Source organism: Monosiga brevicollis, genomic scaffold, assembly GCF_000002865.3.
Source record: "Monosiga brevicollis MX1 MONBRscaffold_9 genomic scaffold, whole genome shotgun sequence".
Lineage (NCBI taxonomy): Eukaryota > Choanoflagellata > Craspedida > Salpingoecidae > Monosiga > Monosiga brevicollis.
In genome coordinates, this window is record NW_001865046.1 from 348447 (window position 1) to 364228 (window position 15782).

At 55.9% G+C, this 15782-nt stretch overlaps 4 protein-coding genes across 4 annotated transcripts; 2 read left to right on the forward strand and 2 right to left on the reverse strand.

Moving 5' to 3' along the window:
• Positions 1-255: 255 nt before the first annotated feature.
• Positions 256-4717, forward strand: MONBRDRAFT_7940 (uncharacterized protein; the record flags this gene model as incomplete). Its single annotated transcript, XM_001745450.1, has 3 exons — positions 256-3319; positions 3419-3497; positions 4255-4717. The coding sequence occupies 3 exons, from the start codon at positions 256-258 to the stop codon at positions 4715-4717; spliced, it is 3606 nt and encodes a 1201-aa protein (XP_001745502.1).
• Positions 4718-5088: 371 nt separating this feature from the next.
• Positions 5089-7543, reverse strand: MONBRDRAFT_25148 (uncharacterized protein; the record flags this gene model as incomplete). Its single annotated transcript, XM_001745595.1, has 11 exons — positions 5089-5154; positions 5266-5466; positions 5610-5685; positions 5809-5935; positions 6023-6097; positions 6193-6373; positions 6478-6580; positions 6751-6847; positions 6963-7047; positions 7179-7292; positions 7400-7543. 11 exons carry the CDS (start codon positions 7541-7543, stop codon positions 5089-5091), a joined length of 1269 nt encoding a protein of 422 aa, XP_001745647.1.
• A 1250-nt stretch (positions 7544-8793) lies between these two features.
• On the forward strand, positions 8794-11534 carry MONBRDRAFT_36941 (uncharacterized protein; the record flags this gene model as incomplete). Its single annotated transcript, XM_001745451.1, has 5 exons — positions 8794-8917; positions 9039-9973; positions 10091-10240; positions 10380-10651; positions 10770-11534. The coding sequence occupies 5 exons, from the start codon at positions 8794-8796 to the stop codon at positions 11272-11274; spliced, it is 1986 nt and encodes a 661-aa protein (XP_001745503.1). The 3' UTR covers positions 11275-11534.
• A 320-nt stretch (positions 11535-11854) lies between these two features.
• Positions 11855-15436, reverse strand: MONBRDRAFT_25150 (uncharacterized protein; the record flags this gene model as incomplete). Its single annotated transcript, XM_001745596.1, has 14 exons — positions 11855-12293; positions 12368-12477; positions 12573-12675; positions 12786-12913; positions 13029-13123; positions 13226-13309; positions 13439-13615; positions 13948-14047; positions 14128-14251; positions 14438-14486; positions 14540-14753; positions 14847-14947; positions 15075-15166; positions 15237-15436. 14 exons carry the CDS (start codon positions 15434-15436, stop codon positions 11855-11857), a joined length of 2016 nt encoding a protein of 671 aa, XP_001745648.1.
• Positions 15437-15782: the final 346 nt, after the last annotated feature.

Genomic DNA, 15782 nt, shown 5'->3' on the forward strand with positions numbered 1-15782 from the left:
CAGGGCGTGGCCCGTGCTTGTGCGACGATCTCGACTTGACTTTTGGGCGCCGGCCTCGTGCCAGCGTTTTCGTCGTCGCCGAGTGCCACATCCCTCCTCATCTCACGCACTTGATGAGTCGGACAGTTCTTGCCCCGCCTGGACCATGTTGGACTCAACGAGCTAAAAGCAGGGCCCAGCAGAACCCCTCCTTGGTGTAGGACCCTCGCCGAGAGAACGACCCGCTCGCTAGCCTTACGTCCTGAACGCTGCACCATGTGTCCGCCTGCTGTGTCCGCCCTCGCCGCTCAAGGCTGGAGCTTGCTGATACCGATCCTGGTCTTAATTTTGGTCGCCAGGGGGGCCATCGCAGCAGATTCCACCGCCAACAGCACAGACGGGACAGCGCTCGTGCGTGCGAGCATTCCAATCAACGTCAGCCATGCTGCAACCAATGGACTGGCGTGGACCTGCACGGGCGCTTGCCAGCTGCGTACCGCCAACAACCACAGTGCCGTGCAGCTTTTGGCCAATGACACGTGCCTGTGGAGCAAGCTGCCCACCGGCCAGGTTACCCCTCTTTCCCATGAGCGATTTGAATTTTGGCTCCAAGTGAGCAGCAACGACGAGGCACACAATGCTGGCACCTTGTTGGCACTCTCCAACAAGCTCGGCCAAGCTCGCTACAGCCTCAGCGCAGGACAGCTGCATTTCCAGCTACAATATGGCCTCTATGATTGGAACGCTTCCGCACCATGCTCTCTTGAGCCTTGGACCTGGTACCACTTTCGCCTGGAGCGTAAAGCCCACGTGTGGAATGCCTCAATTGGAACCGTGGCTGCTCTGACCCTCGACCTACCTGGGCGCAGCCCAGACTACTCCCACCTCAGTCTGGGCTGTGCTTGGCAGGTTGCTCAACCCACGTCCCGCTTTCGCGGTGCCCTCTCATTGCCCAGCATAGACTTGGCGGCGACCCACCCCGTGCCCCCACCTCCGACCTCACCGCCCACCCTCAGTCCAACGCTGGCCGATCAGTCAATCGTGCTCACAGTCGCCCCGCACCCCGATTTACTCAAACCGCCGTACAATGAGCCGACAGCGACGGTTGCGGCGGCCCATCGCCTGGCCAACACCCAAGCCGGTTTGATCGCTTGGTGGTGGCCCCCGACACACCGCGATGAGGCCGCTGCGGCCCACCTCGTGCGGGATTGGAGCGGACAACAACGACATGCTCTGCTCGTGGGTGGACCATCCTCAGGGGCACGGTCTGCCGTAGACCCCAGATTGCCACACCTTCTCCCTGCCCTGAGCGAGAGTGGGTGGGTACTTCACGCCATCCTGGCTGCACCCGCTTATGAGGCCACCACGACCGTCACGCTGTCCCTTCGCTTGTGGTTTCCGACCTCCCCCGCTGCCGAGTGGCTGGGCAACCGCGTGGCCAGCAATGGGTCGGCTTTCTCGGCGCCTGCTGCGCTGCCGCTGCTGGCCTCTATTGGTAGCACTGACGCTCGTTTTGAGTTGCGTCGACGAGCTGCTACCCTGCAACTGTGGATGGGCACAACCCTGCTCAACACCACTGACGCCCAATCTGGGATTGCTTTTCCACCGACCCTTCGTACTTGGCTTCACTTGGCCTTCGTCCTCGAGCCGGGCACAGCCCACTTGTATGCCAATGGCAGTTTTCTGGGGTCGTGGGCTTTGGCAGAGACATGGTCGTTTCCCGCCAGCGAAAATTGGAGCGTCTTCGTCGGTGCCGAGGTCAAACTACCTGGCGCCCGCGTGCCCCAGTCTGTGCTGGAAGCACACGTGCATGACGTGCGCCTCTACGCAAGCGCCCTAGACCAGAGTCGCATTCAAGCCATTGCTGCCGACGCCCCTCAAGACCCCACCCGCTCGGTGCGCTCGTGTAACTGGACGGGATCAACCATCGTGACGGCACCATCTACGGCTGCCTTTCACATCCTCGCCCCTCGCCACGAGTGGGGCGAGCACATGTGTGGCAACTTGTTCCTGGACAACGGAGCCAATGGCGCACATGCCGTACAGCAGAATGCTGCATGGGCTACAAATACTGGCAACGGGCCGACCTTGTCTGCCATGCGCATCAATGCGGCGGCTCGAGCCCTCAAGTTTCCCTTCCCACCCCGCCTGCCTGCCAGCCTGTCCGTCTCCTTCTGGTGTCGTCCCGACAATGCGACGCGCTTACAGTCACTATTTCTGTATGACATGGGCGGGGATGGTGCATCACCAAGTGGAGGCGCTTTAGAAATCCGTCTCGCCCAAGAACGATTTCAGCTCTACGTGGCCAATGGCGATGTCAATGCTGCCACCCCGATCACAACCGGTCTGGCCAGTCAGGCCCGGTCGGGTCAGTGGTCTCATGTTGCTCTTACTTTCAGCGCTGGCTGGGCGCGCATCTACGTCAATGGGACGCTGGCACAACAAGCCTCCATCGGCAGCACTCAGCCACCTTTGACGGCAGCCTTTGTGATCGGAGGAAGGACCACGACCTCCATTCAGGCTTACGCGGGCCTTCTGGACAAGGTGCGCCTGTACGATTTTGTTCTGAACGCACAGCAGGTAGCAAGCCTCGCCACCAACCAAGAAATTCTCATTCTGACTACTTCCACTACTACGACTACAACCACCACAACGTCAACAACAACCACAGAGTTGATGAGCACTGAAGCCCCCGATGCCCAAGCCAGTGCAGGCTCTTGCTTCGACCCCAATGCAGAGACGAGCACCTGCCCTGGTGGTTCGCAAGGCAACGCCTCCTTGCAGCAAATCGTGGTGACCTTGATTGTGGTCCTGGTGATATGTGTCATTCTGCTCGCTGGCTTTGCGGCGACCCTGGTTGGGCACCGCCGCGCCTTACACTCGGTGCCGCAAGAGGGCCGACGTTGGATTCATTTGGCCGTGGGTCTGCTCGTCGTTCTGCTGGGCATGGACCTGGCCGCCATGCTGTACACCACTACGCTGCAGCGCGCCATCCACAGCGATGGCCAGGCGCGCACCTACGCTTTTGTTAACGCGTCTAGCCATGCCGAGTTTGAATTATCGGATGCAGGCCACATTTTCTGGCTCTATCCCGTTGCTGATATGGGGCAACTCCAGCGCATAGACACTGGCTGCTCAGGGTCGCTGGTAGAGGGCGCTTGCTTGAGTGCGTTGAATGTGACGTGGTGTAGTGAGCTTGCAGCCGATCCAGCTTTGTCCGTGGGCTGCCAGCTGCCGGTGATTCGCAGCGGCTACGATGACTCGTCGGACCTGTGTGATGCCACACACGGCCTGTATCCCCCCTATACCTCCGCCGCCTGTGGCCGACCTTGTTGTCGAGGTTAGTGTTGGCTGCAGCTTGTTATTCTGTCAACGAGAGTAAGCGAGGCCATGCATGTTGGGCTGCTGCTGTCCACTTTATGTATGACCCATGTTCCAGCGCTGCCTCACAGCCACGACCGATCATCAACTTGTGTAGGGTGCCGAGGCAACAGCTGCGCTTCGTGCTTTGACAAAAGGTTTGTCGCCTTACCACAGTTGCGACCGTAACCACCTCTGTTCGACTCGGTTCTCATTTGATCGGGTGCGTCCTCTAGTGTCACTTCGTTTGAATGCTGTCCAACAGACAATGCAGATGCACGGCGCGTCGCTGCCATGGTGTGCTGCTTTGGCGCGTTTCTGGCCGCGGGGGCTGTGCTTCTTTACATGGCTTTTCTTTGGGATCTGGTGGCTCGTGACCGCCAGCACTTTTGGTTTTTCTCCGGCCTCTTGATTTGCCTCGTCATGGTGGCTGCGCAAGTATGTGCAATTTGCACGAAGCGTATTGCGCGGTGGTCTTGCGTCAACCTGCGCTGCCTAAGCTCACATTTGCGGGGATTGCCATGTCTTCTAGGCAAGTTTGTACCGCCGCGACCCCGCCCTTTGTTTCAGTGGCGAGAGTCGGACGGCGTATCGAGACTTGCACGGCGCCATTTTGGTAGGTTCTGAAGGTTTGGCGAATGCATGCGAGAGAGAAGTGAATGGAGGAGGCATGATGCAGCTGGTCGTGATTGCAGCTCACCAAGCGCCATCGTCGTGTTGGGCATCCTAGGCATGGATTATCATTGGATCTCTTCATGCAGGCGTGGCGCTCCTTGCTGCTGTCGCCTCTTTCAAGCGACTATTCAAAAAGTTTCGTGCACGCGAAAAGTGAGGACTTGCGCGCTTTGCGGGTTCGTGTTAAGGCTCTGTATGGGTGCTCACCATGTGACGTTGGCTCGCACCGGAATAATGCAGGGCCTGGGAGCTCCGAAATGAAGAGTCTTGGAAAGACACGGTGGAAGCTTTGACGTCAGATGACGAGCTGCCGCCCGACCCCTCGGATCTCCAACCCGATCCAGGGTCACCAAAACTCGTGTGGAATCGTGTCCACTATGATAATACTCACGGCAGTGGGGTTGATGAAGCGCCAGGGCCCATTGCTGAGTATGATTATGTAATGCCGATGAGAAGCAAGCGCGCGGTGACGCCGTTTGCCACACTGGATCGAATTCCGCAGTCGCGCGCGTCAGGCCACAGCGTGTGGATGGAAGTGGAAGATGGACAGCTTTCACCACGCATCACGTCTGTAGACCCGGAGGCGCCCCGCCGAGCATCAGAGGCGAGCACGCGGTCGCGCAATCTTCTGCTCTCGCCACGTGGCAGTAACAGAATATACCCAAGCGCCTTCGATCCTGAGCCTTCCTCATCCACGGCTTGATGTGGCCAAGGACAGCACAGACGGGCTGACCAGCTTCCTTTGTGAGGTGTATCGGATTTTGTGATTTTCCTCTCTCTCTCACTCACTCACTCTCTGTGCGTGCGTGTGCATGAGACTGTGAATGTGTTGCTTATTTATTTTTCGAGTCATCCTATGTAACCACATGTCAAAAATCGGCATGGTTCATGCAAAAGCAATCAATCTGCGTCTGCCATTTCCAGTAGTCCTACCAGCTTCTTTTCAGAGGAGCCTGGCAACCTGTGGTCCGATCTGGTCTGGGTGTGCCAATGTGTTTGAGGATGTGCAAGCAAGAGGATGACACGAGAGCAGGGAGTTCTCGATACAATTTTACCACCTAAAGGGTTGAGTTTTTAATTAGGCCAACTCATGGCCTCGAGCAAGCGAGCCACGTGAGCAGCGCGGTGATCTAACTGGCGCTATTATTGTGCATATGGGAAAAGGGAAACACCGGCGTGTGTGAGGTGGCAAGATTGAGAAACAAAAAGAATGAGAGGTGGCTCAAAGGAGCCAAAAGAGCATACACCTACCGGAGCCACGACTTGTAAGCCCATTGGGGCAGACGATTGAGGATCTCGACCGCAAGGAACGCTGATGGCTGGTAGGCCAGCTAAACTGAAGGGTACGGTGTAGACATCTGTGGCATATTCTTGTACGGGCTCAATGTTACGCGCCGCTTCGATGGTGGGTGCCACGTCGGCGGTCGTGGGCAAAACCAGCACATCGACCCGCTATCCGCCGAACAGGCATTAATTGAGAACGGGCGCAAGCACCAGGGAGCAAGGGCCAATTTGGAAAGGGCCAATTTGGAGAGGGCCGCGGCAAATGACAAGGCGTGTCATGCATGCCCTGATTGGATGGCAAACCAACCTACCTCAAAAACTCGCTGCAGCTCAAGGGTTAGCTGGGCACGAACTCGGGCAGCAGTAAGATAGTAGCTGTCAAATTTTCTGATTCAAGTGGAGACAGGGTCAAAGCAAAATAGTCGACCTGTGAGGCTCAAATAGGTTCGTGGCCAGGGCCTGTGACGGAGAAGAGGGGAATCACTAGTTGGGACGACCCGAGCTGCACACCCGCGAGAGAGGATATGGTTCCCGGTCATGATGCGCTGTTTGACGCTGTCGCCCAAGTATTGAGTCCGATTGCTTGAATACATGTCGAAGAAGCCATCAAAGGTCTCGGGAGCCCCACTTTGCGCACCTGAAGCATGATGTGTAAGGCACATGAGTCGAAAATAGCGAAATGAGGCTGCTTTGGGGTCAGAGGATGCGCGACGCCAACACGGACCGTAGCAGAGACCGTTGTAGCGTGAGAGGTTCGATGCGGCTTCTGCCGAGACAAGCATGTAGTATGCGGCCAATGCTGTGGGGTGTGTCCAAGACTAGCAGCTGAGTTTGACGCTCGTGCCAGGCACTCTTGGCAGCAAAGGCTTGGGCGAGTGAGGCGAAACATGGCACCTTGTTTCAAAGTGGGCACCGACACGGTATCAATCTCCAGGCAGTGTTGCTGGGCGAGCTGTTGAAGGGCGAGCTCCCATCGGTCATGCATTGCCGGGGCGAGCTCATGAATGACGGCCTCCTGAATGACACCTACACGCCGTACAGGTGTATCCTGCGCCTCCTGCGCTGCCCAGTCGACCTGAAGCACCACATTGACGGAGCGTCAGGTGGGCTGGCACGCTTGGTAGACATAAGCGGTAGGATGAAAGGCGGCTGGCGGAGGCGGGTGGGCATGACATGTACATTAAGCGAGGTTTCATCACGTGAGTCGTGTCCTTGCATGACTTGCATAGCTGCTTCGGCTTGATCGACGGAGGAAGCCAGGACACCGACGCAGTCAAAGGAGCTACGGCGAGATCAGGGTTAGGGTGTTGTTATTGTTATTGATATTGTTGTCGTTGTTGGTGTTGTTGTTGAGTGGTTTTTTTCCGGGTGGAGTGAGATCAGGAGAGAATGAGACGAGATCAGGTGGGGCGAGGGTGTGGATCCAGGTGCGTGAAACGCTGGTATCTCTACCTGGCATAACTGACAAGCCCCCAGCGAGAGAGGCGGCCGTAGGAAGGCTTGTACCCAACGATGCCACAAAAGGCTGCAGGCACGCGCACAGATCCACCTGCGCTTGGGAAGGTCCAATCGAGGAGCCAAATGAGCAAGAATTGAACGGAATGAGAGGCGAGTGGAGCTGAGATGCATGCATGGCGATTGATGGCGGTGTTATTGGCACGCACCCGTATCCGAGCCGAGGGCCAACGGAACCTGCCCGGCCGCTACGACCGCGGCACTCCCCGAGGAGGAACCACCGGCAACGCGTGGCTGTGGCCGGCCGTGTTGTTAGTGCATTGGCGCGGCAACAAGCGAGTTGGTGTGAAATGGATGCTGACCACGGACTGAGATTGGGGAGCGGAAGAGGGCCATTCTGAGGGTTCAGCAACAAGTTGACCCACCTGCGCGGTAGCATCGAGGGCCGGATTGGTAACAGACCCAAAGGCACTGTGCAAGCCAAAAGATCCCATGCCGAATTCATCCATGTTGGTCTTGAGGCCAATCCGATAGCCATGCTGAGCGCCGCGTGCAGAGGTTCGAGAGGAAGGGGGAACGCAGTGCGGGCAGGTAAGCTGGAAAGGGCCAGGGCACTACAAAGTGTATTTGGGGGCCCAAGGCAGACCTGCTTGAGGCGGTCGACTACGGTGGCATCGAAGGGGCTAGTATAGTCAGCCAAAAAGGCACTGCCACAGTTTGTGGGGCCTTCGCGGGTGGCAATGTTGGCCTTGACGGCCACCCACTTGGAATGGGCGGGTTCGCTGACCATGTCGTCGGACGTCCACAAGCTGGCGGCAGCCTCGGCGGCGGTGCTGCGGTGTCGCCGTCCATGCCCAATTCGAGGTGGAGCAACGCATAACGCATCAATTCGACACATTTGGTGCGCCTGACGCCACCACATGCCTATACATACACCATGGCGACTCGACCGCCACCCCCGAGTCGGGATGCGCCTCAGAGCAGCAGCAACAGCAGCTGTCGCCGCCGCCATTCTTGTGGCCATAAAATGCTGACAATCTCCCCTCACCGGAACATGTAGACGAACGCAGTGAGTGTTCCATTATGTAGTTCATGGTCACTTCTTTCGCCAAATGAGGAGTTTGAAGGGTATGTTGTAATCGAAGAAAGGGTGGGCATGGATGGCGCAATCATCACCCATTTTGATGATTTTGCAGCACGAGCGCACGTTTGGTTGTGGACAAGCCTTTCATCAGAAAAAGAAGGTGGTGGCGTGAGAGCTGTCCATGCAATGCCTTTCCCACATAGCGGCGCCCCACGGCACCGAACTACAGGCGTGGCTTGTGAGACTTGGTTGCGAATGGGTGTCTGGTGATGACAAGATGCAGGACAAGTTGAACAACTGGAAGCAGAACGGGGTTGTACAAGGGAAAACCGCTGGTGCGCTCGGGGTGGAAGAAGACGAAGAAAGCGACACAGACGCAGAAAGCGATGTTACTGCAACCCCAGCTTTCTGAAACACATCCATGGCAATGAGCAGAAATGTCTTGACTAGGTACATACCTATCCACGTATTCGGTAGTTTCGCTACCCATCCCAAGGCTCGAGCCATCCTTCTAAAGGCTGCAACCTTATTGTCGTCACCCAAATTGAGTGTCACCCCATACAAAAAGGGGAGATTCTCTCTCTCTGCTGACACTTTTTCTTCTGCTTCTTGTTGCTGTTGCTGTTGACCCTGCGCCACCGAACGCTTTGATTGTGCCAATCCCACGACTGCGCGGCGCAGCATTCTGGCGCTCTCTGCTGGTCTTTCCGCCTTGTCCGCCACATCAACATCCACCACCACCTCGCCCCCTTCACCAGTGCGCGGCTCGCCCTGACCCATTTTCTCGATTGTTCGCTCCTTCACACACACACACACACACACACCGCCTTCTTCTTCTTCTTCTTCGCCAAATACCTCCCGCTTGCTCGGCCTTCCCCATCGTGCTTGACTGCCGTCCGTCACCGGCTTGAGATTCTCTTTCGGGGCCTGTTTGCTCTTCTCTTTTGACCGACGACATGGCCACCCCGGCAACAGACCACGCCGAACATGAACGAGCTGAAGCGTCCCTGCGGCCCGACCAGCTTAAGCTTCTCGAACAAATTCGCAGCAATGTCATTGGTGACTGCATGCCTCTCGACGGTACGTCGCACCAGTGCCAATCAACCCCTAACCCTGCCTCACCCTGCCACGCGGCCCTGCAGTGTGGCAGCCAGACCACCTTCCCGTTGCTCACCTTGCGTGTTGAAAATGAATTGGCCAGGTCCCTTTGGCTCCAAGCCCCTGATCTACGCCGACTACACCGCCTCGGGTCGCTCCCTGGGCATGATTGAAAACTTTATTCAGCAACGCGTCCTCCCCATGTACGCCAACACCCATACGGATGCCAGTGCCACCGGGCGCCAGACATCACATGCCCGTGAAGAAGCCCGCAACATGGTTCTATCCGCCTGCGGCGGCAACACCCATGAACACGCCGTCATCTTCACCGGCTCGGGCTCTACCTCAGCCATCTACAAGTTTATGGGTCTCCTCGACGTCATGCCCCTGCCCACGGGCCATGCCGGCGTTCGCGCCCCAAAGGCCCGAAACACGCTTGCCAAACTCGACAAAGCAGAGGTGGTCGAAACAGATCTCGAACCCGAAGACAAACGCAAATCTCGCCGCACGAAACCCGCGGCACCAAAGAACAAACACCCCATGCCCCCTCGTCGCCGTCGCGCCGTCGTCTTCATCTCAGAGTACGAACATCACAGCAACGACCTGCCCTGGCGCGAAGCCCCCGTGGATCTGGTCCGCGTACGCTGCGGCACGGACGAGCACGTCTGCCTCAAGCATCTTGAGAAACTTCTCAAAAAGTATCGCAAACGCCCATTGCTGATTGGCTCTTTCAGCGCTGGCTCCAACGTGACCGGCCTCCTCTCCCCGGTTCCGGAACTGGCCCGCCTCCTCCATCGCTATGGCGCACTTGCCTGCTTTGACTATGCTGCTGCCGCCCCCTACGTTCCCATCGCCCTCGGCTCCAAGGCCTATGGCAACGAAGGCTATCTTGATGCCGTCTACATCAGCCCGCACAAATTCATCGGCGGGCCGGGTACCCCGGGTCTTCTCCTTGTGCGCCGCGACGTGTGCCGCAACGCTGTGCCCGTCGTTCCCGGTGGTGGTACCGTCCGCTTTGTCAGTGCCGACGCCCACTTGGTAGGCTACTCTTCCCGACCTTACCACCCCTCTGCTACCCATGCGTTTGTCATACCTACTCTACCTGCCCGTCTCCCTCGCCGCCTCATCCACTTGGAACACTGGTCGAACCCTTAGTACACACGCGAGATCGAACACCGCGAAGAAGGCGGCACCCCAGACATTGTGGGGGCCGTTCGTTGTGGTCTCGTGTTTGAACTCAAGCACCGCGTGGGTGAAGATTTTATCGTTGCCCGCGAACATGAACTCCTTGAGCGGGCCTGGAAGGTTCGTTTCCCCCAACCCTGCCCGGTGTTGCGCATCACACTACGCATCCTCCGCAACACCTTTTTTGTGTTGATGTTGTTTTTTTTCCCGTTTGGCCTCGCTCATGCCACTACGCCTTGACCACGCACTGACACAACAGGTCTGGAGCACCCTTCCCGAACAGCTCGTGCTATTGGGGCCACAAAAGCTGCCCAAGCTCACCATCACCTCCTTCATCATCAAATTTGGCAAACGCATGCTGCATTACAACTTTGTCGTGGCCTTACTCAACGACATCTTTGGCATCCAGTCCCGCGGTGGCTGCTCCTGTGCTGGCCCTTACGGTTTGAGTCTTCTCAAGCCCAGCCAAGAGGTCTTCGACTGGGTGCTAACTGAAATGGGAGGCGGCCATGACGGTGCCAAAATGGGCTGGTATGTGTGCTGATCACCACTTGACAATACCTCTTGTTGTCCCCGCCAGTTTTGTTCGAGTAATGCGCGCCTCACCATGCTCCGCCTCACCATCCCTCGTTTTTCTTCACCTTGATAGGACCCGTGTCAACTTTCCCTACTTCTTCACAGATGAGCAAGCTGATTACGTTATTCAAGCCGTGGCACTGGTGGCTCAACACGGCTGGCGCCTGCTTCCTCACTATACCTTCGACTTGAATAGCGGTATCTGGACACACAAGTCTCAGAGTGATCAACCGGTGTCATCCCTTTTGGCCCTTTTCGACAGACCCATCGCCGAGAGCAAGCCTTCAGCGCCTGCCTCCACGACCATCCAACCAGACTATAATCAGCTGCTTGCCCAGGGTCGCGAGATCCTGATGGCCACTTCTGAACCAGTGGCTGCCTCCCTGCAAGAGGAGGGCCACGATGCTGACTCGGGCGTCCATGACACCGCCTCCACGCACAGCAACCGCAAGAAGAAAACGCCTGCTCTTGTTCGCTGGTACATGCTACCAGAAGACTGCCAGGATGCGTCTTTGATGAAAGAGCTCGTGGCAAAGACAGAGGCGTGGTCCCTTCCTACGCAGCAGGTGGTATCCTAAGCCAAGCTAGATTGCAATGATTATCCTACATTCTTTTCTCGAGCACCAAGTGTCTGTGTGACTCGTCGAAATCATATCGTCTTTATCCTACAACCTGTGTTTTTGTTTGTTTTGGTTGGAGCAACCAGAGTTTTCCATCAATGTATCGTTGTCTATGCCCCCGCATGTCCCCTGCTGGCTAGACGTATTGCACCCAAAGCTGAGTCGTTTCATCTCCACTTTATTCCGTGCGATGTTCCATGTCATCCGCCTTCCTGCTTTCGTTTCATGATTACCCTCCCCCTTCGTCATAGCTGCTGTGAGTGTGCCCACTGTTTTGAAATCAAGATGCAAATGCAAAAGAGATGAATTGATCTCAATCTTAAGAACACAAGCATTCTGATACAACCACCAAAAATCGTGCTCGAGGCACGTAACAAGAATTAAAAGTCAATTCTCTCGATTTCGATCGTCTGCACTCTTGACAAGACGAACGACAAAAGACAGGCTCGAGGAGAAGTAGTAGACAGACGCTTGAGCGGAGTTAAACCACGACTGATCAATGGGGTACGAACACTCTTGCCAAAAAAAGGGGCAGCCTCTATCCATAAATGACTGCATCGCAGTGCCGAGCCTTTTTGATCTTGGTTCGGGAAACATAGTACCGGTATTTAATGTCCTTATCGTTGTCAATAATTAGTTTCCACTTGCGCCCCTCTGCTGCCAGTATTGGGGGCAAGTACAAGGTGTAGCACACCCCTTGCTCAAGGATTGAATCAGCCACTTCAAGCTTCATCAGTTTGTTCACGCCGGCCAGATCTTTATCCTGGTTCTTTAAAACTAGCGTGAAGCCTCCAGCCTCATTGACCTTGGAGATGATGGATTTTGATTGCACGCAAAACTGCAAGGAATGCCCCTCTTTGCAGTCGCGCTTGAATTTGAACTTCGTCTTGGCCTTTTTCATAGCTTTGCCGGAATCTTGTTCCAATAGAAAGGGCTTGCATTCACTGCACCGTTGTACCCGGGCCAACTCCAGGGCTCTGAGCAGGATGCAACACAGTATCAGACAAAGTGGCTTGATCATGACCACTTTGCAGCTAAATCTCTGACGTACCGCTGTAACGCTTCCATCGTGCTGGTCGTGCTGGTCGTGCTGGTCGTGCTGGTCGTGCTGGTCGTGCTGGTGCTACTGGTGCTACTGGTGCTACTGGTGCTACTGGTGCTCTGTGTGTACATAGAGCATGTTGAACCGTATCAGTGTATCCCATCACAAGGGATCAAACAAACATGAAAAAGCCCAAGTCACCGCGAGGCCTCACCTTGATGTCCTCGTCGATCCAGCCAATAGTGGACGAGCCATAGCTTTGTCCTTGTTGACAAAAGCAAACGCCCTGGCACTGGATCCAAGACGCGTAGTATCCACTGCCGAGTTTGGCAGAGGCATCATGGGTCCGGGAGCGGCCACCGGGGAAGGTGCGAAAATGAGATTGTGCGTGGAGTCAAAAACTGCACCATCACCACGAAATGCACACCTCATGACGAGGTTCTGCGCCTGGCAGAGTCCCTCGCAAGTGGTGTGATCGCGCACAGAAGGAGGACAGTAGCTGGGTGCACGTTGGGTAGCTGCCTCGGCAGCTGTGAGCAATCGAGCTTTTCGCAACTACTCGCATGGTGTAAAGACCCCGTGCAAGACGTCAGCCACCAGACACGAAACACGGCAGGTCGGCGTTGACAAAGATCTCAGAGGTGAGGTGCCATCTGCCAATACTACAAACCTCAATAATTGTCTCGAGAGAATTCAACGAGCATGAGCTGAACGACAGACTATTGGGCGTCTCGGTCAGTTGTGGATACATCATGTAATAGTTGCCTATTCAAGTCATCAGTAATCAATGGCACGCCGTTGTTGTAGCAGCTGCCCAGCTTGAAGCTGAGACCAAGGTTGGGCAGCTGCGTCGTTAACGACGCTTACCGGCGGGATTGCATTGGTCGCCATTGCGACCAGCACACGTCTGCGAGTACGTCAGACAGGACAGGCAACATGTGTGTTGGGCACCTGCCGTCAAGACGACCAAGACGTGCCGAGTAAGGGGAGCAACAGTCAATGAGCATCAATTAACAGCGACTGTGTGTCAAAAAAAAAATCGGAATCCCCCCACGGCGCTTGCGCTCGGGCTTGTTTTACCAGCAGCGTGTCCGATTTCATGAGCAACAGCACGCAGCAACGTGCTGGATGATATGCGTTGACCCAGGGAGAGAGAGGTGACCATCATTGCATTCCAGGCCCGAACGTCCGAGGCCTTGCCACCCAAGGCTGGTCTAAGCATGGGACCAAGCAAGGAGATTGAGGAGTGGTGACGACCTGCAACACAAACGCCCCGTGTAAGCATGAGAAAGGAGGGGAGCCATGACAGGACCAACACAATGTCATGATCGCCGATGCCACCACTGAGAATCTCGCTGGTAGATGCAATGGTGGTGGCGCCCGCCACGCCATACAAGTCGATGTGTGTAAGCAACAAGTTGAGGCACGCAGACGTGGAATTGCCAGCGCCAGCCCCACGAGCTAATGGAAAGGGCTCAATGATGAGTTGAAATGTAGACTCTTGCAAAAGCTTGGTCACGGAAACGAACAGACAGAGCGGCGGTCGCAGATGCTTTCAGACTCTGCTCGAAGAACAAGTCGGCACGTACCACCGTGCTCGTTGACATCCTGGGCCAAGAAGGTCTGGTATGCGGCCAAGATAGAGGAGCTTGACGGAACGGATGAGTACATCTTGAGAGTGGGATGAATCTACCACGCCAGACGCAGATGTGGTCAAAGAAGGGGGTGGATCAAAGCCCACGATGGCTCAGCTTGACAGCTGTACGTACTGTGATGGCTTGCAAGCTGACACGAAGCCAATCGTTGTTTGCCGCGTAAACTTCTTCCAGCTCAGCGACCATATCCTCGATGACATCTGCTGCAGCCTCGAGTCCACCCCACGCGTCCACAAACCTTATGGGAGACGTAGCAAAACCAATGCCCCACCCAATATACACACACAAAAAGAGTGTGCGACAGTTGTAGACGAGCAGGAGTAGAAAAGAAAAATGATGCTTTGAGAGGAAGGCTTTCCTTTTTTCCATTCATAGGCAAGTGAGTCAACAAGCGGGAAGTGGTTCCAAGGCTTGACCTGCATACCGTTTATCAACATCAATGTGTAGCGTGCAGACCTTGGCAGCGTTGATATCTAGCAAATGCCCAAAATTATGAAAAGAGACCCAACATTTGGACGAAGCCAACCGTAAACGGCCGGTTCCGGTCGCCTCGAGGCCAGATCACTGCCAAAGCCGGGCAGGCAGTGGCTCGCGATGAGACCCAGGGTGAACGCACCGCGACGGCGTCGACGGTCAGGATCAGCGGCAAGTAAGGCAGTGCCTGAGGCTTTTTGTAAGAAGGCATCATCCTCATCGTCATCGGCAAAGACAATGGACGTGAGACTGTCACGCTGGATCGTCTATGTAGCGCGGGTCGTCCCGATTGGTCATGTGATTTGGGCGAAGAACAGCCCGCCGATTTCAAAGGCTGGCTCGAGAAGGGAGTCGCATACCAGATGATGCCGTTTGGATTGCCCGATGGTATAGCTCTTTCCATCAATGAGCAAGTGTACAGAGGCAGGCTGGTCCACGCGGACGGTCAGGCGCATCAAGCCTATGTATGTGCGATTACGACGCGAAGCGCGTCAGGGGCCCTGTGGATACCTTTTCGCTTTGGCGCGTCGAAATAACATGTGATCGTGCAAGGTGTGGCAAGATACGGAAAAGATTGAAGAACAGACCAGTGCTGGCATGATCGGTACAGGCGATGGGCCCAACGAGAATGAGTTTATTGCCATCGCGATGCTTAGCCGCTGTTGTGGCCGAACACATGCTGCAGGAATCGCGCAACGCGTGAGCTGAGCGAGGTAGAGTGCGGCATGGGCTGTACCTGCGCTACGTACTCGCCGTCGAAGCTAAATTCAAGGTCCATCTGGTCGCTGCTAGGAAGGGCCGTTGGGAACCACAGCGCGCTTGGCTGGGGGTTGAGTAGTGCCAGGGAGTGGGAACTGGGTGGTGCTGGAGGTCCGGTGGGCAAGCTTGCCACCAGGGAGATTCCAAGCCACAGCAATATGCCACTCGCTGCGACCTGTGCTGAGCCCATGCTGACGGAGAGGTAGGATACTAGAGCTCTGTGCCGGGCCAATGGGGACCCTGTGGTCTTGATGGGGATGGCTCAGCGCCACGGCATGATGGTCCGAATCAAACGGCTGGAGCTTGTGACATGTCTAAGCAAGGATGTGGGTGGATCAAAGAGCAAAGGCATGAAAAAAATGGGCAGGCGTCAAGGACTGGAACTGTACAAGGACAATGATCGAGCAGCAGACTTTTTCCATGCTACAAGAGACTGAGGGTGATGTGCGGAAGAGAGAGAGCGAGCGCGCGCGAGAGAGAGATATCTTACGGGTTATCAGCATGCGAGATGATGAGCGGCCCTGGCCGTGAGAGAT